The sequence below is a fragment of the Branchiostoma belcheri genome, unplaced genomic scaffold (assembly GCF_001625305.1).
Source record: "Branchiostoma belcheri isolate BF01 breed outbred unplaced genomic scaffold, Haploidv18h27 scaffold215, whole genome shotgun sequence".
Classification (NCBI taxonomy): domain Eukaryota; kingdom Metazoa; phylum Chordata; class Leptocardii; order Amphioxiformes; family Branchiostomatidae; genus Branchiostoma; species Branchiostoma belcheri.
The window spans coordinates 27,091-47,814 of NW_017803658.1; the positions used below are offsets into that span (position 1 = coordinate 27,091).

Genomic DNA, 20,724 nt, shown 5'->3' on the forward strand with positions numbered 1-20,724 from the left:
TTGTTTCAATGCAGTACATGACAGATGTTCTATAAATATATATAATATATGTTCCTGTTGATGATGATGGAATGCACATGTTACAGCTAACATTTCAAAAGATGGATAACATGCTGTCACTTGGACAGGAACGACCTTTGTTTCTGAGCATAGAAACAGCAGTATCAAAATACTATAAATTTATCTTACGTTCACAGAGACTCAATTGCACTTGTAGGGGGAGCAAGGAGGAGTAGGTTGCTTTTAGGTTGGCAGTTGAAACAAGGATAGTAATGTTACATGTACTAAATACAAAACAAGACAGATCATGTCTTTGCATCAGAATGACTTCGTAGTGAACGGTCAGCAGGAAAACCACAAACATACATTTGTACGAGCACGTCGGCAGAACGTACTGCGCCTGCGCAGAACCCTGTATTTTCATGGTTTTCGATGGATTTTTGGTCAACGTTGCATTAGAATTTTGCCTGTTGCAGAGGATATCTTTTCCGACATAACATTTGGAAACTGCAGACGAGATGTTTTCCTTGTATGCGCAAATACGACCTTATATGAGACGTTCTGCCGAAGTGCTATGTACAATACATTACGGGTTTCGCGCAGTTGCAGTGCGTACTGTTGACGTGCTATTTGTACGTGTCATGTACATGTCATGTGACCTTCACTGAAAGCTTGATGTGCCCGCCGCAGCAGGCAAACTGTAACTAAGTTTACTGGCTGTCAGTTTTCCCAATACATGACAAAATCATCCTCAGCTGTTCTTTTGGTGTTTATGTCAGCCTGTTGTACCAAAGAAATAATTCTCTTCTTGGGAGACATGTTTGATTTTTGTGCTGCATTGAATTTGCCTAACACAGCACATGTACAGTCTCTGGCCTGGCTCTAGGCTAGGGTTGTTCATGGTAGTTAGCGACAGTACGGAGCCGGTTGTAACTCTGGAGGACAGCACCCAGGCTATACCAAAACTCCATGACTCAAGAACTCCGTACATACATACAGTGCCGACTCATAAATTCTGCAAAAGGCCAGCATGTGCTGGCTTGTCGTATACAATGTACGTCGCTATGTAGTGCCACAAATTCACGATAGCAGCTTTGTATTTCTGTGGTTTAGTAGCATATGCATTTTATTCGCCCGTGCGCGCTAGTTTGGAGGTCTTCAGAGGATGTCATCCATAGAATTAAGTCGGTGTGGCGTAAAATGCCACCAGGTTACATGTACATGTAGTGTGGCACAGGGTTCAGTTTATTTACAGCACCGCTACATGTAGTTTGTTTGTGTGTCTGATTTTTCCAATTTGCAAAATTGCAGATTGTAGATTTTTTTCTTCTGCAATCTTGAAACCTCTCTGCAAAATGCGGACATTCAAGTATTTTGAACACTGCTAGTACATACATGTACATACATTGTCATACATTCTCAGTACTGATGTTGTTATTTGTGGGACTGGAAGTTCAGTGTGAGTAAGAAGGTGTGTTCTGCTGACATTACAGTGTGGCTCTGCCAGGGCTGAGGTGGAACTTCTCCAGGAGAGACTGAAGAACAGCCAGCGGGAGACAGAGCAGCTGAAGGAGGACATCAGGAACCTGAAGGTTGAGTACAAGATGGTCGCCACCAGGAGCAGAAATGTGAGTGGCCTGGGTGTAGACCGTGGCGTCGTACATGGGGTAATTTGTTTCAAATTTCAGTGCAGATTTTGCTGCTTGGCTGTAGCACTGAGCTAACACTTAGGACTAACAGCTGCGGAGTGTGTTTTTGTGATATCTTCTTTGTCACTGACAACAGACACCCAAACTAACACAGCAGAAGTGACTTTCCAACATACAGGTACAATGGAAATGGTATGGTAGACTAGTACATTTGTGTAGGACTTCTGGGGAGTACATGTACTAGTTGACTCCATGCGATTTTCATAACATTCTCTCCTCCAGACTTTCTTCCAAATTGTTACTTCTGAGAAGGGGAGTTTAATAATTCTGTGCTGGAGTATAGTGTGAGCTAATTTTAGCACCTCAAGTACCTTGATCTAGATTCCTGGGGCTACATGCATGTATCAGACCTAGAAGTGCTGATGCAGTACCATAGAAAGCCTCTAGAATGCCCATAATTGAACTTGAACTTTGTATTCCCAGCCCAAATTACTGACAAAGTCTGCTGCAGTACCATTCAAAGCTGCTTCACATGTAGATTACCCTTAATTGACAAGTTGGTCTTCTTGACGAAGTAACACCAAGCTGTAGTGCTAGTTGGTTATTGTGGCAACTACATTTGTAGTACCTGCTAACTTTGATCATGACTGTACATCATTAGGCCACACCAATTTAATTTGTTGTTTCTCGAATTTTTTCAGAAAAAATATGAAGCGACAGGGCGAAATAAAACAAAAAAAAAACAGGCCAACACCCCATGATAGCCGGAAATGTTACAATATGAGCCATGGAGTAAACAAACCAGGCTGGTTTTGAACTTTTAATTAAACAAAATTGCATTGTTACATTGAAAAACTTTAAGAACTATGAAGAAAAGGACTTTCTTCAACCGTTGGGGCCAAAATATATCTTTCATTGCACATTTTGCAGTTAATTTAGAACCAACAAAAAAAATTTTTTTTTGCAAATCAGAAAAAAAATGGACAGGGCAATCCGAGAAGCAACAAATCAAATTGGCATGGCCTCAACATGGAGAAGGTTAAGGAAGACCCTGTAACCAAACCTGTATTCAAAGGACACTTTTTCTATATGTTATGGTGAATTCCTACTATTGGTCGATGATTCTTTGGACTTCACTCTAATTTAGTCCTTTGCATTTTATACATATTACACAATCATATTCATAATCTAAATCGAGAAGTTTGACCATTCCTTCATCCTTCAAGCCTTCTTCTATTGCTGCCTGCCCATTCTTGTGTGAAAATTCATTAACTACACTCTCTTTACCAAGTGAAGCACTCATTAAGTTGTAACTCCAGTGTGGTTTTATTCTGTTAGTCCGTTTCAGCTCCTATTCTACATGTATGCACGGCATTAGGCATATTGTTTAAGCGGTACTGGTACTGTACAGTGTGCTGCCATCTTTCCCTTCTCCCTGCCTTTAACTGGTATGTTAACTGCCATATTCATGTGTTTGTATGTGTCTATGTATCAAATTGAACAGCTTAAGAATGAGTCTGGAATTGAGGAATGTTAACTGACTGTGTCTCTGCTGTCCCCAGTTGATGTACCTGTGTCTGGTGCCGATGGGGGTCCTGGTGCTGGCCGTGCTGTTTGTGCTGTTCCCAGCCCTGCTGTCCCTCTTGTCTGGTGAACTGTGAAGACCAGCCATGTCACAGACAGCTCCTAAGTCAGAGCACTGCTTTGTTCTTGTCACATTTCAACTTAGGGAAAATTGTAAACTTATGTAAACTTATCATTCAGTCAACAGGCATTGTCCAAACTTGAATGAACTTCCCTTCCAATTCCCCACTCTGTCCCATCAGATGGCAGGTACAGGTGCAGTGTGTACTACATGATTCAGTACATGTTCATGGAAGTCAATCCAGCAGCTGAAATATGTCAGTTGTTTTGGACTCTTCCACTGTTTTAAGGGGTATTTTGTAATGGAAAATTGGGTACCAGCAAAGGAAGGACATTTTACTGAACTTTTCTATTATCGTGGCTTAGTTACAATACTATACACATGTACAGTAGTTGTACCTATGTTGCATAAGAGCCAGGGGTGTTCCTATTTTTTCGAGTCCACGGTCAGAAATGCTTTGGAATCCCTAAGTTGAACACAATCTAAAGCAGCTTACCAAGTACACATGTACAAAATGTACACCTGTCCCCTCTATTTTCATGGATATTTAACATTGTAATTTAAAATTTTCCAATGGTTGACTGAACTTGAGTTCTATCAAGTCTCAGGATGAGCCAAACTGTATGTGTATCTGTATATACTGTTTTACTTTCTCTTACCTTGTGTCATCTAGATGGGAAGAAAGTCAATGGTAGTATCTAAGGTATCCTGCTGTTCTACATTACTGTAACATGTTAGGGTGTGAAGAGTAACTTTGCAATGTACATGTAGCTTGCAGCCAAAATTCAGATGGTACCCAGAGAGATGATAAGTATTTTTACCAACATCAAGAAAGCATGTAATGTAAAATTTTACAAATTATTCACAAGTACATGTAGGGCACAAAGGAAAGTCTCCTTACAGTAGCCTGTCTCATGGCCAGTTCTTGCCTTGTCTCTTACCCTCCTATCTTTACAATGTTGTATTTAGCATAGTACAGATAAAGCAGTTCCACACATGGAACATTAAAGTGGTGACCATGAAGTAAGTTCCCTAATCTGAACAAGCCTAAAATCCAGCTGTGAACACCGGTACCATACCGGCTACGTTTTACCTCCAATCTGTACAGAGCAGATACAGGCATTCATGGCTGGAATTCCTGCTACTTCTGAACAATATTCAGAATCTCATCCACGATTTGGTGACTTTCACAGTGGCAATGTCAACTATTTGTCCAGCTCACAATTGTTGGAACTATTCCCATGGTTGTAAGAAACTGCAAATGAATAATTGTTAACTGAAGTTTTAAAAAGAATTTTGTAGTGTGTTGTAGGTGTTATATGCAAGTGGTTAACAAGAGGAACATAAGTGGACGAACCCACAGTCTTACAAATGTGCATCAATAAGACCCACTTTACACATCATATTCTGCAATATTGTTCGCAGCATTGAGACGTCTTTACACAGGACAGAGCGATGTGTTGTGGTCCAGCCTGTCCTGGGTGTAGTGGACAGTCCACCAGTCCTGGGATGTTACTTTATCACTTGGGTGATTTTAGATGCTGATGTTTTAACAGTTGAACACATTCTGACTGTGACAGGTTTGCAGGTTACACGTTCAGCATTCTGTGTATACATTGAATTTTGGTACAGTTTTATGCTTAACGACTTTAAGAATAACAACTTTGCCTTCCCAGTACTTAACCAGTATTGTGGAATAGTTCTTCCCAAAATAATCAAATACATTCTAAAACTTTTGCATGGCGCATATAATCACACACAAAATTTTGGATGGAGAGCATTGATGTTTTGGGTTAGAGTCAAAATGATTGTACAAATGTATTCAGTCCACACTGGTCTGAGTTTGGTTCTTGGATGTTTGCAAAAGAAATGGAGCAGACAAAATTATAGAAATTAAAGTTCCTATGATAGACCCAAACACTACCAAATTAACAAGTCATGAAGTCAACATACCAGGCTGGTTAACTGAGTGTTCAAACAATGCAAATACAATGTAGCTTCCCTACTTTTAATGCATTGATAGAAAAAAAACAGTTTAAGTACTGGAAAACAATGACTAAGTCTTTCTTAAACAGTGCTAAAACTTGACCATTTTGGGGTTTACTCAAGTTTTGCTTTAACCAAAGTCCTTTTCGTATCATATCTAGCTGTAACACTGTTTCACTATACAATATCATGTAGCTTTCATTGGATATTAGGATGTTCTTTTGGACTGGGGATGTTTACTTACAATTTTCTAATCGATATTATTCGTTCATTCTGTGGAACCTGCAAAGAGTTGCTGTAAATATTGAGTTAAATGGATTTTTGTCCTGTTTTGTTGGTGTTGTCTTTGTTGTAGTAAATCTGTACAGGAAATGCATGTTGGCTGTAAAATATATTCAAAATTAATGTACAATTTAGTGAAGCCATTAATACATGTAACAGCATGTTCCTGTTATTTTATAAATTGCCTTGGCATAAATGGACTAGTCCTACTGTACAACAAGTTTTCAAAGTTTTCAGGCTGACGTTTACTTCACAGATGTGTACCAGTATGCAGCATGGTCCACTGGGAAGGTTTAGGAGGGAAGTTCTACAAAATTACTTCTTTCATGCTCAACATCCTCTGATTGAAACTCCATCTTTCTTCTCTCTATCAACCACTTGTCTGAACATGTTCCACATTGCCATGTCAGAGGACACGTGCAGGTATAGACAAATGGGTATATTTACAAGACTTAGTGTGTGTCCCACCTGTCCAGTCTGACCTGCTGTATTGTCAGTAGTGGACATGTGAAGTTACGTAGTGTGCAGGTGAACATAAGGAACACACAAATGTCCAGTGAGGGTTATATATAGTCAGACACCAGCTATCAGGGACTCTCACATTTGTATAGTTACAACTACCATTTTGTACACAATATGATTATACCTTTTTAGCTTACATATTAGTATCTATTGATATCCTAGCAAACCTCCACTGTAAATACTTCCCTGTAATTTCTGAAAGCTGTTGCCTATATTTGCTATACTGAGGGATTACAATGCACCTGCAATAATCTATAGAATTAACAGCAGATACATGTATGTTAGCCCAAGGTGCACCATGGGTCTATGGATTTGTTTGATTTGTAGATTGGTTATGTTCTATATGTGGTAATGTTGTTGTATTATACTGTGGGGTGCTCACAGTTGTAACTTTGTACATTCTCTGCTGTAAAGAACTTCAATTTCTTGGAAATGTTATCTGTTTCTGTTGTAGTTCCCCCAATAAATAGGCTATAAATGTTGGAATATATTATCTGCTATGGTAGGAACTTGATGTGTGATGATGTAACGTTACCTTCTGCACTTTAATTTCTGATTATCATGAATAAAACTGTTAAACCAGGATTCAGGCATTTGGCTGCAGTAACTTCATTAGGCACTGAATTCTGACATCAAGAAAACATCAGAATTCCAGTCACAGCAAATAATACAGCCAAAATAAAAACATAATAGTAATAATAAATGGTTTATTGGCCAAACATCACCCGTGCAATCGCAGCTTTGTAGTGCTGAATTGATGCAGGGTTTACAATCAGATGATACTATAACATACACATAATAATACACATGATACATATTTGTTCCACATTTTTGTGGAACTGCCGCAAGGGTCTGTGCGGCTGCCATTCGGCGCCACAAGGTGACCTCAATACGACTTTCCCCAACCGAAGTTACGTGTAGGTACCCATTCACACCTGGGTGGAGTGAGGAAGGTTGTGTAAAGTGCCTGTTGCATCCACCAGTGCCTTTCCCATGCAAGGGCACAACGTCGGGCGCATGTCAAGATATGTCCCGGGTACGACTCGGAATCGAGCCCGGGTCTCCCGGTTCACAGTCGAATGATCTACCACTACGCCACCCGACGCCAAAATGAACAAGACTGACAATGAAAACATACATTGCCATGGCGACGGTGGTTGCAGGTACATGTACATGTAGGTTACTGTTTGCATGGCACTGTCATGATTTGGTTGAAGCCTCGTTGTGGTCTGTAATGAGGTCGCAATGAGATCGCAAGTCTCTGGGAAAACCTGCTCTACTTTCTGTGATCCCCGGGCTCGTTCACTATACACAATTATGCAAATAAGGTCGTGAGTTGAGAAAATTATGTTTAATGATACTCAATCTCACTTCATAAAATTCCCGGCAGTTACCAACGGAATTATAGCAAATTGCCAAATTGATTGGTATTCATTTACATAATCAACGGACTTTCGTTTAGTAATCAAGAATTATTATGCAGCAGATCTATAGAATGTCCTCTTTAATTATGCAAATTAGCTCGTGTTGTGCATTATTACTAGTATCTAATTATTATCTAATTATGTCAAAAATCCTGACGATTCGTCAACCGGTTCTTGATGTCGTCCCTCAAAGATTTCTAAAGATTTTTACCATCCAAATTTCGTGACCCTAGCATGTCCGGATCACGAGATATCAACACCGATTTTCCGCTGACATACATGTACCATGACAAGCCGCCAGGGGCCCAAAATATCATCATTTCGAGGTCATGACCTACCCGCCTACCAAGTTTCATGACAATCCACCCAAAGTGTCTTGAGGTATCGTGTTAAACCACATACACACCCACTTACATAGATACAAACGCTACCATAACCGTCTTGGCGTACGTAACAAGCCAATCATGCCGCACGCTGACATCATTCTTCCGTCTCAGCTCCCGTACCGGCGGTGTGTCGGACGGAATCCAGGGTTTGGCGCCCCAGAGTTATCCGCAATCTGAAGACTGTAGGTGGTGAAAACGTTTTCTGTTGAAATGTTTTCGGTACAATTCGAGAGGACACGAGGTTGAATTTGATTCTTTGACCATTGAAACATCATTTTTAGCGTCATCCTCTATAGGACGATGGAACATACTGAACTGTAAACAATATCTGCGCGTCCCAGTAGACAAGCAGTTGTCCGGGAACCAGGTAAAATAGTAAATGTGTCACGCGAGCTCACTTCCATGAACTATCGATATTGGAAACCCCGCCATGGCCCTGGTAGCGGACACATTACTGTAATTTCTGATTTTTTTAACGGTACTGTTATGCTTACTGTTTTCAGTGACTTTTCACTGTCACCTCTGTACAGTGAACTTATCATTACAGAAAACCAATCATTCCTGGACTTTCATATTCCTACACCTGTTGCCACCATGAATATATAGTTCCATGAACATGCCCGTTGTTCTCAGACCGTTAACTTTTGCTACAGTGAACATAAAGAGAATTGCGGTATATTGACTTGGCCTCGCCCGGCACGTGCGCCCGGGACCATCAGAATCACGGCCACGCCCACACACACACCGCTCTGTCTAATACTGGAGACCAGCCAGTCCTGAACAGCTCTGGGAAGGAGAAGCACGGCGGTGAGTTCTGCACACACATCTACACGCACATCTACACGCACAACACACATCTACACACACACAACACACATCTACACACACAACACACATCTCCACACACAACACACATCTCCACACACACCACACATCTACACACACACGACGCACATCTCCACACACGACACACACCTTCAGACACAACACAAATCACCACACACATCTCCAAACACAACACACATCTACACACACATCTCTACACACAACACACATCTCCACACACATTTCCACACAAATCTCCACACACTACACACAAAATCCACACACATCTCCACAAACAACACACACTCCACACACATCTCCACAAACATCTCCACACGACAACACACACAACATGCCATGACAGTTGGTAATATTTCCCCACGTATTAGTGAGTAGTTTTATATTCATCTTAAAGGCACTTGCTCCCTGCTCCACGTGTGCTCCCAATTTAGAGCCAGTTCGATTTTATACGCTCCTAATAAGACTGGAGAGATGGAACAGTTTGAAAACATCCATCATCACAATTACAGCTATGTAAAATCTCATTTCTTATGATGTGCATATAGACTAAGGATGAATCATATTTCTTTATATTATATAACGCTTCCACTCCTGTACACCACATTGTCGCAACATCAAGGTAAAATGCGGAAATCCACTAATTTGTTACGCTGTTTGGCTCCATTCAATCCCAAGTCGTTAATTTACATGTCGGACGTCTGCCACTGACATTTTCCACCTTTTAAACCGCTGAGGAGCCTTCCTGTATTGTTGACCTTCCAAGATATCGATCTGGGGGAGGGCACGGGCATGTACAAACCGCCTCGTCATGCGGTACGGAGTTGTGTGCGGGGAGAGGAGACGGGCTGGGCGGGGCAGTCCCCCGCACGGCACCGCAGATAGGAAAGGTCACCCACCTGGGCGGCACGTCAGCAATGCACATTTATGATTTATGAGCATGTCAAGTGGAATTCTAAATCAGCCAATCTCAATTGTGTAAATATAGAATACTTGACACGTATTCCGTATCTCTCACGCTACCAGGACACCCAGGGTAGCGGAATACACATTCCATTTATGCCAGACTAACCCAAGAAAATACACATTTCAACGCAAAATGTGACAAAATTTGGTATCCTTAAACAAAAAATTGCATCATCAATTCCAACCTCCGATATTGGAACGGTTTTCGAAAGCGGCGCACTCTGTGCATGCCAAACGCGTCTGAATCATATAGCGTCATATAGTTTATATGTATTGGTATAAATTTGATATAAAGTCAAGGTTGTGATAATTCGAATATCCGGGACACTCCTGCTGACTCATCAGTCCTAGAACTGCACCATAAACACACAAATCTCAATAAACTGCTTTAACGAAAGATCTTTCCTATTTAAAGAAGCCACCAATTGCTAAGTACAAACGTATGTCTCTCTTCTATCAAGATCAAATCTTGTCTTAAAGGATCAGTTATAAGCCGGGAGGAGGCTTTTTCCAACAGAATTTTCGGGAGTAAAAGATGCACACTACTTCACAGTACGATAAAGTACCCACTAGCTAGTCGCACGTACAAGAAAAACGAATGAACCGTGCTAATGGCTGAATACAGTGTACATGACAAAGGCTAGGCCACAGGAATAATTTACTGAGAAATGAAAAAAGTCATCTTTTGATGTCTTTTCAACAATTGGCCGCCTTTGTGTGCTCATCTCCCTGCGTTTGTTTGTTTGTTTGTTTGTTTGTTTGTTTGTTTATTAAACTACGTTTATTCCTAAAAAGTTCATCGTGCCGGGAATGCAGGGGTAGTGACCGAGTACTGAATCACTACTAGTGAAAATGATATCGTTATACAAATGTACAAAACACACGTAGCTAGATAGAACAAGTGGATTCCGCGAAAGGTCGGCTGATTACGTACACTTACGTGAGTTGGGGTGCTATTTTCCTATTATGTATGCATCACAGAACCTGCGCATGATGGAAAATTAGGGTTTTCGTCCCCTACTGCTGACCAAAATCGAAGTCAAACCCAACATGCTTAGCTTGTGACCATCGACATAAGAAATTAACGGTAGTTGTCCATATGTCCATATATTTATGTCCGACATCGCCATTGTCTTCATCCATTATGCCCACACTGCACACTGCTAGCTGTAAAAACTTACATTTACAACATTTGTTTGTTTGCTTTCTTGTTCCTTTCAAGTTCCAGTCACCAAAGTCACCAGCATATCACGATGCCACCCAAGAACGAGAAGGGAAAGCAGAGGAAGATGGCGATGAAACAAGTTCGGTCCGCCATCAAAGGTCTGATGCAGGGGGAGGTGAGAGTGGTGCGGCCTGTGGGGGACGTGTCTAGTAGTAGTAGTAGTAGTAGTAGTAGTAGTTAGCAGTTTTCTACGTGACCAGTCAACGATATCTGCGCGTCCCACTAGTACAGATCCGTCTGATACTTGAACGGACGGTTTTATTGACTGTACGATCTGCAATGACAGCTCACACTGATCGTGCGTGCAGTTTACAATAAAGTACGCGACAATAAGTGGAATAATCTACTAGTATTATAGTCAATGTTAATCAACTCTTGAGTGTGCCGTCACCACGTCTTGTGATTACATGTTGGAAATTATTTTAAAAAATCAACTCTTTTTTGTCACTACGGGTAAAGAATATTTGTTTCAATTTGATCAACTATTACATGACATAAAATTCCAGTGATAACTGTGTAGTCCCCATGTGTGTTCTTCTGTCTGGTCATCAGGACACGTTTGAGCAGGCGGCAGACAAGGCGTTCTCAGAACTGGACACGGACGGGAGCGGCTTCCTGGAGAAGGCAGAACTGTTGTCTGCGCTCAACTCCCTGGTAACAACTTCTGCACACTACAGGACTTAGCAAACAGGGCAATGAAGGATAGCATACCTCCTCGTGTACAAATGCTTGGCGTAATGACGAGCTTTCTTGTCACCCAGACAAAAGTAGAAAGGTCTATTACCCAGCAGTCAAGTCACGTGCATGGGGGAGAGGTGAAATTGGGAGGATGGGGTAAACGTGTTGAGAGGTGATTAGGAACTTAAACCATGTTGTCGAAATGCTATGGTAGTGAGTTCATAGCGCATTGACAACCTAATAGTATCTGAATTATAGAGCCAAACAATAAGCGAAATTGGGAGTGTAGTCCAAAGTCGCCACCACAATTTATTCTTCATGTATCAAGGTGGCATTTGAAAGGTAATATTTTGTTAATGTTAAGAAACGGTGTTTTAGAGTCGTCGTGTTTTCCTTTGCACAAGTTCTTTTAGTCTGCACCAGACTCCTTTGCAGGCTGAATAAATAGTAGAAATCGGCGTAAAAACGAATGTAACTGGCCAGAGGAGTCAGCCGGAGATCCAAGCACGCTGGCCGGCTGGCTCCCGTGGCCAATTACATTCGTTTTTACGCCGATCTCTACTATTTATTCGGCCTGCAAAGGAGTCTGGTGCAGACTGAATTCGAAGTTCTTTTGCTCTGTGACAGTTCATGCGTTATTGTTTAGGCATGCAATTACGCATTCTTCCACAGCACATGACGTTTCAAGAGAAACAGGTCAACTACTGAATCAGATGTTTTTATGTGGTGATTTCGTTTCTCAGATCGGTGCCGGGGAGGACGAGAGAGCGATCCCCGAGAAAAAGTTTGAGAAGTTCTTCGGGAAACTCGACACTGACGGTGAGGGTTCTTTCACGTGTTCCCGCAGACATGGGGCATGTGACACCAGCTATTACCGTGGAACTTGGAGCAATGTTCAACTAAATTTTCTGGTCGTTTCTTTACACAATAAGTTGAGTCAATTGCATGATATTTCAGAAGCGCCCCAGTGCGTTACGAACGTTGTAATTAAAAAAAAATTGTACCCTCCTTTTAGTTCTGTAACTCATTTCACATTTGAAACAAATCATTGGAGAATACAACGAGTTTTGTTGTATGCCAAATGATCTGTAGTGTCCTGTAGTGTCCATATACCATTGTAAAGCAATTCACTCACGTTTGAAGGAGCATAACTTTAAAACCGCTCATCGCTATCCAAAAATTTAAAAAGCATCATGCATGATATCACTTGTATTACAAGGTTCTTTACTGAAAGTAAAAAATTTGGAAACTTGAAAAATTGGGCAAGTGCAACACCCTGGTACACCCTGTTCTTGGAACAGCCGACTGAGTATTCCTATGCACGTGACATGATAAATAATATTCTTAAAATCCTTTTTGAATGTAATTTAAGGGGATGAGAAGATATCTAAGGACGAATTCAAGACATTGGCGAAGAGGCTCTTCAAACAACTTCAGAAGGTAAGAGTTCGTGCCTATGATGTCCATACATGTAGTCAGGTGCTCTGGAGCCTAGATATCTAATATGTCCGCCGCCTGTATCCATTGGTCGCCTGTATCCAACGTTCGCCAAATCAGCCGAAATGTGTCAGAGTGATTAGATTTGAAAGGTTTGAAGCCTTCCGTTTGCGGCATATTCGTGGGGCGAACGTTGGACACAGATGACCAATGGATACAGGCGGCTGACATAAAGCCCCCGCCGAATCTGCTTGGAGATTAATGGTGACGACACGTGACGGTCTGGAAGACCGCATGTAGGGGTGCTAAAGGACCCGTGAGTTTTGTAAGGTAGGGAAACTTGCATCCCGTGAAAATCTAGTGGCTAATTCCCAAAGAAGATGAAAAATTAATCCCTACTTTGAAGCAATCAACATCAAATGTCAGAACAGTCAACATATCCCTAACCTTTTTCACATGTGTGATTCCCGAGGGAAACACCCCTGGAGTAGATTTTACGTGAAGCAATCATCAGCTAGTGGTGTCATGCAACTGCAGATGGTTTATTATGATACAACAGTAAATTTTATACCTCGTAGTTAAGGTTTTGAAATGCCTGTTGTAAAATTCTACAATGCCCAATATCTTGCCACTACTGCAGAGGTCAAGTCATATTCAGTCACTGTGAACTCAGTGAAAATAACTGAAAAGGAAACATCAAGTCTTATGCCAGAATTTGTAGAATTCCTTCCTTACGTTACAGGAGGAAGACAGTGATGAAGATGCGGAGGAGGATGAGGATTAGACAGAAGAGACCAGCCTCATTCTACTGCAGCTACAGCCACGTGTCATTAGTATTTAACAGTTCAGACGTACCGTGAGGCTTTCCTGCGCGCAATGATTCCCTTCACCAGTCCTGTCCAGATATAAACTAACGCCTCTATCGGCCTCTAGCTACTGTCATTTACCGGGTATAGAAACGCCTACAACTAACGCCTACTTGTAGAACTGTTACATACATGTTGTTACATACATGTTGTTACATACACTCAAACTACGAGCATTACAAGGTGCACGGCTGTAACTGAAGCACATATGACAGAGAGTAGAATAAAAATGTATTTCAAACTAACTAGGCCTATTATATCCTTGTCGTAACAGAAACAGATAAATTTACATGTATGTTGTATACCTCCCTCAGTTCCTGTTGTGCTTCTCTGGCTTGCCTTCTGGCTGCATAGTTGTTCATACGCGTAGTAATCACTGTCACGTGTAAAAAAAGGCAAGTACGCTTGTATGATCTTGTATGTGAGCATGCAGGCCGTAGTGGTGATGTCCTATATTTACACAGAGAATACTAGTAGATCATTGAACGACCAAACATTCGCCAAACCCAGGCTCAAAACACTCGGAGCGTTTCCCATTGAACGCAAACGTAACTGTTCGGGTCAGTTTGGGGGCCGCTGAGCGATCTGACAAAAATAAAGTTTTGGTCACTGAATGGTCTAACTCAACAGCTAATAAACGGTATAGAACAATTTGTCTGATCAGACTGTTCCTTGTTATGAAGCAGGGCGACTCAGACTGGCACCAGCGGTTTGAGCAAACCTGTACATCATGCAGCAGTGATCCAGTCAGCCAGCTATGTAAGATATGCATATCCCGATAGTTAACATCTGTGTCCATAATGTCACCAGGATCCATAATATCACCACCTTGAGAAACAGTGTGCTTAAAGATATTTTAACTGCAACATATTTTTGGTATGCACTCCTTCACACATCAAATATACATACCTAGGGTACATACCTAGGGTATGTTGCAGTTAAAATATCTTTAAGCACACTATTTCTCAAGGTGGTGATATTATGGACCCTGGTGATATTATGGACACAGATGCTACATCGGGCAGTCAGCTAATCTCCTAGCAGATCTTACGATTCACTAGTCAGCTTACGTATTCCATGGCGATTGTAACTACATGTTTGACCCCTTTACTATTCTAAAGCTTTCTCATTGACAATGCAAATAAGATCCATTTTCGCATAAATTAGATCAGTTCATGATCTTCTCTGCCCAAATACTAGTAACACAAGTATGAAAGTCATTATCTTAGTAAAAAAAAGGTATTCTCATTAGTTATTTCTCATTGATTATTTCTCATTAATTATGAAAATGCTTCATGATGGTCACCATTGACTAACATCCAAATTGCAAGTGTGAAATTCCGGCTATGCCTCAAGTTTTAAAGTCCTATCGTGGAATGCAGCGACTTTGTAAAATTTCCTCATTAAGTATGCCAATTGTAATCTGTTTTGCATGATTAGCATCCGAGTATGTTGATAATGCATATATATAAAAAATCACTATATAATGACTCATCAACCCTTCGGTTATTCTCTAATTCTCAATCAAGATGGTCCTCTGCAGTTCCAGGAAAGTCGCTAGGGGGTCACTTTTTCAGGAGCCCAAGAGCCCTTAAAAGATCATGACCATGTTAAGTCCAGAAAACGAGATATCGACGCTCTGCTGCAGTACCACAGATAGCCACCAGGTTTGTGACACAAAGAGACTGCAAGAGAAATGCAGGTTTATAAGCACGAACTATTGATTGATATACAATACAATACTATCATAGTATGACCGCTATTTATGTTCTGACTGTCATTTTGTTAGGCTGGCCAGTCGATTAGAACAAGGATGTTTTACGATAAAACGTCGTTGATTAGAACCAGATCTGTCCCCAAATTTCATCATTTTTACTCATATCGCAAAAATATCATCTCTTCCACACCAGGGATTGATCGTTAACTTTCATGGGCAGTCAGTAATCTGTACTGGAGTCCCAGATCGCCTGGGTCGACATTTCAGACGACTGATTTTGGCCGTGTTTATGTGAAGTCACCCAAACCGCGATTCGGGTAACTCACATTCCTTACATCTGGTCCACGTGCCACACATTCCTTTGAAACCGTGTCCGATCACAATTCGCTTGAGCTACATTTATTGCTGTTTGATGAAAACACGCAAGGTAGCGTGTTATTAATGTCAGAGGTCAACGACCTGCTTGCTGATGCTCCCCTCCCAGCGTATCTCGGCCGAATGGCGACGTGGTCCCGCCAGAGGCGGTGAAGCTCGTCCTAGAACGGACACATTATTTGACCATTTCTGCTCTTTAAAGTTGCTGCCACGTAAAAGTTGGTATTGCATATAAATAAAGAAATATCACCCCGTAATCCATGACCAAGCGAAGTTACATTGAAATCACATTGCGTTTAGAAGCAAATCGCGATGCGGGAAAACCGATTGGAAACCACCTCTAGAAGTGGTTTGGGATCGAGGCGCTTTCAATGTGATTTGGAGCGTTCAGATGGAGCCACTTGAAACCGGCTTCGGGGTGAACCACATGTAAAGCGCCTTGGGTGACTTCACATAAACACGGCCTTTGTCAAGTTCTCTTCACAGACATTCCACGGCGTCGCCCAGATCGTGCAGCGGACAGGGTAGCGCGCAGCCGCAGGAGGACCTGGCCTGTCTGGTCATGGTGTCAAGGATAACCCCGTAAATCGGTATCCAAACAGACAAACGTTTCTATTATCCAGCTTCGATTCGTTTAATTATTGATACCTGCGTGACAATTAAGACAAAGGTTCGTACCCGTGAGCTTGGTTTTTGTTTCTATCTCCCAGCGACATTTTAATGAGTGCTGCTAAACCCCTTAGACAGCCCAAGGACAGCCTTAAAGATAGTCATGTGCGGCTGATTTACCGATTTGGAGACCCGCCCAGGATTCTCTGTAGGTGACGTCAACCGTTCCGGACCGGTCCGACTGGTTAGTTTGACTTCAGACATCAGCCGAGTAGGACCGAGGGTAAGTGTCTTCAATATCTGTAGCTACGCCTGAACAATAGTGTGTGTGTGTGTGTGTGCGTGCGTGCGTGCGTGCGTGCGTGCGTGCGTGCGTGTGTGTGCGTGCGTGCGTGCGTGCGTGTATGTGTGTGTGTGTGTATGTATGTATTTGTAGTGTTCGTATCTTGCCTCAGGTATAATCGAAGTTCTACTCACCTTTTCCTATTCCCAGGATGCATAGCGCCAGGGGTTGATACACTATATACTGTTCGGTGACTTACTAAAAATTCATACATATTCTGCTAATAAAAAACTTCTTTGCATGCAAATGAGGTTTTAAGACATTGGTAAATGTTGCCGACTGCATATTTTTGACAAATTGGCAAATTAAGTGATTTCCATAAGTACTAATCATAATAATTGGGGTCACATGGAATTCGGTTTTAAGAATTGTCTAGCTAGGTTCAATGTGAGTAAAACTCTCCAGTTTGTACCGGAAACAGACCGAGCCTTGGTGGCGGTGGCGTCATTCATCTACAGCCTGAAGACTCGTACCCCCCCCCCCCCGGCCTGCACGTATTCATACAGTACTGTAGTAGAGACCCGGTTGGTTCTCATGAGAGGGTTCGACGATCTAACGATCTAAAATGTCAGCTCCGTCACTAGTGTGTGTATGCTTGTTTGTTTGTTTGTTTGTTTGTTTGTGACCGGGTGTTGACCTTTAAGCCAAGATTCACTGTACACATGAATAAATCATACACACATGGCGTATTGAATATCTACACACTTAGTGATGACCTTATCAAACAAACAATTTCTTATGATATTGATGTTGAAAAAATCTTTGTCACTGATCGCTGTTTCAATAACTGTTAAATTAGCTAAAATCAACGGGACTTTGACAAGGGACACTTCAAGACCCCAGCATCATCATGCCACCAAAAAAGAGACAAGAAGAACAGGACAAAGAAGATGGGAAAAGGAAAGATAAAAACAGCCCTTCAGAGTCTAATGGAGGGGGAGGTAAATTTAACCGTATTTTAAATAGTTTCAAATAGTTAAGAACATATATGTAGCCAAACACGACATTCTTTACAAAAATGTCGCCATTAATATACGCCGGGCAGACGAACATTCATACATAATCGTGTGAAATGTCTGTTTCTGTGTCTATTTTCAGGCCTGTTCCCTTACTGACCGTGTTTCCCTTTATTTGTACATACAATGATAAACGAGTCATCAAAGGTTACGAGCAGAGTATCGGTAGTTTTTACATATGGACTAACGTCACCAGATTGCGTACGACAATCATACATATTCATATTTTCTAGTTTGCTTGTTTCACGGTTTGTTTGTATGTGTTTACAAACAGGAATTATGTTGAGATGTTGTTTGTATTCAGGATAACATGAAGAAGGCTGTAAACACCGCCTTTGAGAAGCTGGACACGGACGGCAGCGGGTTTCTGGAGAAGGAAGAACTCTTCGAGGCGCTGAATGAAGTGGTTAGTTAGTTAGTTAGATAGTCAGACAATTAGTTTTTACTTTACTTTTTTTCTGGTAATGTATCTGCACTTACAGCAAACTAATACCTCGTTTTGTCCGTTTGTTCTGTTCTGTTTAAAGCTGGGTGCTGACGACGACGAAAATGGTATTCCAGAAAAACAATTCAACAAGTTTTTCGAAAAATTGGATAAAGATGGTACGTATTTATTGTTCTTTTATTCACTACCAGTGATAGTGTTGCATCATTTTACCTGTTTGCTCAATCTGATATATCCATCGTCACAACACTTTAATCCTCCCTATAATCATATAAGCACGAGTCGTTCTGTTGTACAGAACAGTGAGAACAGTATCGTAATTACCTCCGGTTGTATTTATCTTGTTATTTGCTCTTAGAATTCAGACAATAAATCAGTGTACTTACCCTGCCTGACCTTCCAGAGGACGGGAAGATCTCTAAGGAAGAGTTCGGGAAGCGGGCCCGAGGCTTCTTCAAGAAGATGCAAGAGGTGAGACTTATCATCGGTATTCAGTTTAATAAGTACATCATACGTATTACTCAAGACTCAAGAGACTCAAGAATTATTTATTGATCAATGGCAGTAAACTTAATGCAAGTTACTGAATTGCGAATCAATGTACATTTCATTATTTTAAAATCAAGAGTTTATAGTATTGCACACAATGAAGTTAAAATTCAGTCATTAGGAAGTTAAAATACAAAGTCGTTAGGAAGTTAAAATACAGTATCATTAGAAAGACTACATGGACCACAATAATTACACATACTACAACCACACCACAACAGTTTAAAAAATTACGAGCAGAAGAACGATTAGATTATTTAGATTAGATGATATTAGATTAGATGATATTAGATGATTGACTGGTCAATTGATTGGTTGGTTGCTTGTTTACTGCATGCTTGGTTGACTTTTGCTTCCCTGGGTACGATGACTACGATCCATTTAAGATGTATAATCATGACGGGTACGTATCAGGCTGATTGCAGGTAAATCGCAGGTCAAGTCATCAGCTATCGCGCAGACTCGTGTGACGTTCAAAATGTTTGCAGCGCCGTGCGACTTCATCATCATCATCAATACTACTAAGACGGCAGATTACTGCGCATTGTTAACCGTAGGCCCACACAAATGGTAGAAACGGGGGATAAACACATTTCTTCTCTTCATGTTGTAACAGCAGCACCTGCACAGGGGATCCTGGGGTGTGTCCTGTTGCAGCGGCTGGCCGCTTATCCCCTTTAGGTTCCAGCTTCTTTGTCTATGAAACGGTCCATCAAAAGCGAACTGAACATCAGGCAAACTGACAACAGACAGGAATGAGGTCTGAATATACCCAACAGTGTATATAGCCATGACTCTGCATCTGACACGTGAAAAATCTACATGAAATAGCTTTAGAATCAGGTTCTACTTCAAGCGCGCTTTTCTCTGTTTACAACTGTACAGTCATCATCGGCAGTGGCTCGTCTCCGAGCACACTAGTAATTGTTCATGTCGCCCGCAATCCTTGGGATGTCTGCGACAACTGTACAGTAATTTTATTCTAATTGCAAAATTTTGCAACAACGTTGGGAAATGGTACAAAGTCCTTTCCAGTTGTATTTTTTGTCTCGCGACGCTTCGTGGTGGCTGACTTGATCTGCGCTTTACCTGTGATCGGCCCAGGTGACACCCTTCACGTTACCATACGATTATCTACGGCGTTTGTGCCCAGACGTGTTACTACTGCACTCAGCCGCTTCTCAAACCTACGACATGCGCGCTGTGGTGGCGAGGTGTCGTACGGTGTGTACAGTCGGGACTAACCCGTTTGATGCCAGCATGTCCGTGACGTTAAATCTGTCTTTCTTTCCACAGGCGGACGGTGAGGACGACGATGACTAGTGTCCGTCCGAGCGGGACCACATCTGAAATCATGCTCATTTATTTCGAACGAAACTTATGTTTGAATGATAACATCATTACAGAGCATAACGTTATGGTGTGTATTGATAAAGTGAACCGCTTAAAACAAAAGAGCTCTTGAGAAATCATTTGCAAAGTTCCCGTGTCTGAATAACATTTCTTACGAAAACAACACATCGCCTTCACGGAAACCTAGCCTCAAGGTGGGGTTGGAAAAGTCTACTTAGAAATGTTTTTCCCAAGCAGATGGAGGGTGGAGCTTATTTCTCACCTGTTTTGATGCATTTTGTTTGTGATCTCTTCCATTAATGGTCTTTCGTCGTCTTTGAAAAACGAGAACCACAAGGAAGACCTTCAAAATGCCTCAAGAACACGACTGAAACAAAAACAAATCTGCTTTGAGGGTGGCAAACGTAG

The 20,724-nt window shown here is 41.5% G+C and overlaps 3 protein-coding genes across 7 annotated transcripts in view; all 3 read left to right on the forward strand.

Moving 5' to 3' along the window:
- The window catches only part of LOC109470008 (sarcolemmal membrane-associated protein-like), a 33,347-nt gene extending 26,684 nt beyond the window's left edge, over positions 1–6,663 (forward strand). For 2 of the 3 annotated variants that reach the window (XM_019768786.1, XM_019768789.1), the window contains 2 exons: positions 1,494–1,667; positions 3,212–6,663. In XM_019768786.1, coding sequence (XP_019624345.1) covers positions 1,494–1,667; positions 3,212–3,310 — 273 coding nt within the window. In that variant the 3' untranslated portion in view covers positions 3,311–6,663. The remainder of the gene's footprint in view (positions 1–1,493; positions 1,668–3,211) is intronic. The other variant, XM_019768788.1, reaches the window with a different exon arrangement.
- Positions 6,664–7,656: 993 nt separating this feature from the next.
- On the forward strand, positions 7,657–14,711 carry LOC109470001. 3 transcript variants are annotated; one of them, XM_019768777.1, is made up of 7 exons: positions 7,657–8,261; positions 8,548–8,701; positions 10,926–11,043; positions 11,481–11,582; positions 12,350–12,425; positions 12,979–13,046; positions 13,786–14,711. In XM_019768777.1, the coding sequence occupies exons 3-7, from the start codon at positions 10,957–10,959 to the stop codon at positions 13,825–13,827; spliced, it is 375 nt and encodes a 124-aa protein (XP_019624336.1). In that variant the 5' UTR covers positions 7,657–8,261; positions 8,548–8,701; positions 10,926–10,956; the 3' UTR covers positions 13,828–14,711. The 3 variants fall into 3 exon arrangements, with proteins under 3 accessions (XP_019624336.1, XP_019624338.1, XP_019624337.1); XM_019768779.1 differs by having other exon boundaries at positions 8,038–8,076; XM_019768778.1 differs by lacking the exon at positions 7,657–8,261 and having other exon boundaries at positions 8,520–8,701.
- A 3,045-nt stretch (positions 14,712–17,756) lies between these two features.
- Positions 17,757–20,443, forward strand: LOC109469999 (parvalbumin alpha-like; the record flags this gene model as incomplete). The annotated part of the gene is made up of 5 exons (XM_019768774.1): positions 17,757–17,894; positions 18,274–18,375; positions 18,497–18,572; positions 18,818–18,885; positions 20,260–20,443. Coding segments are annotated over 5 exons (411 nt in total), but the record flags the coding sequence as incomplete, so codon positions are not given.
- Between the last annotated feature and the right edge of the window lie 281 nt (positions 20,444–20,724).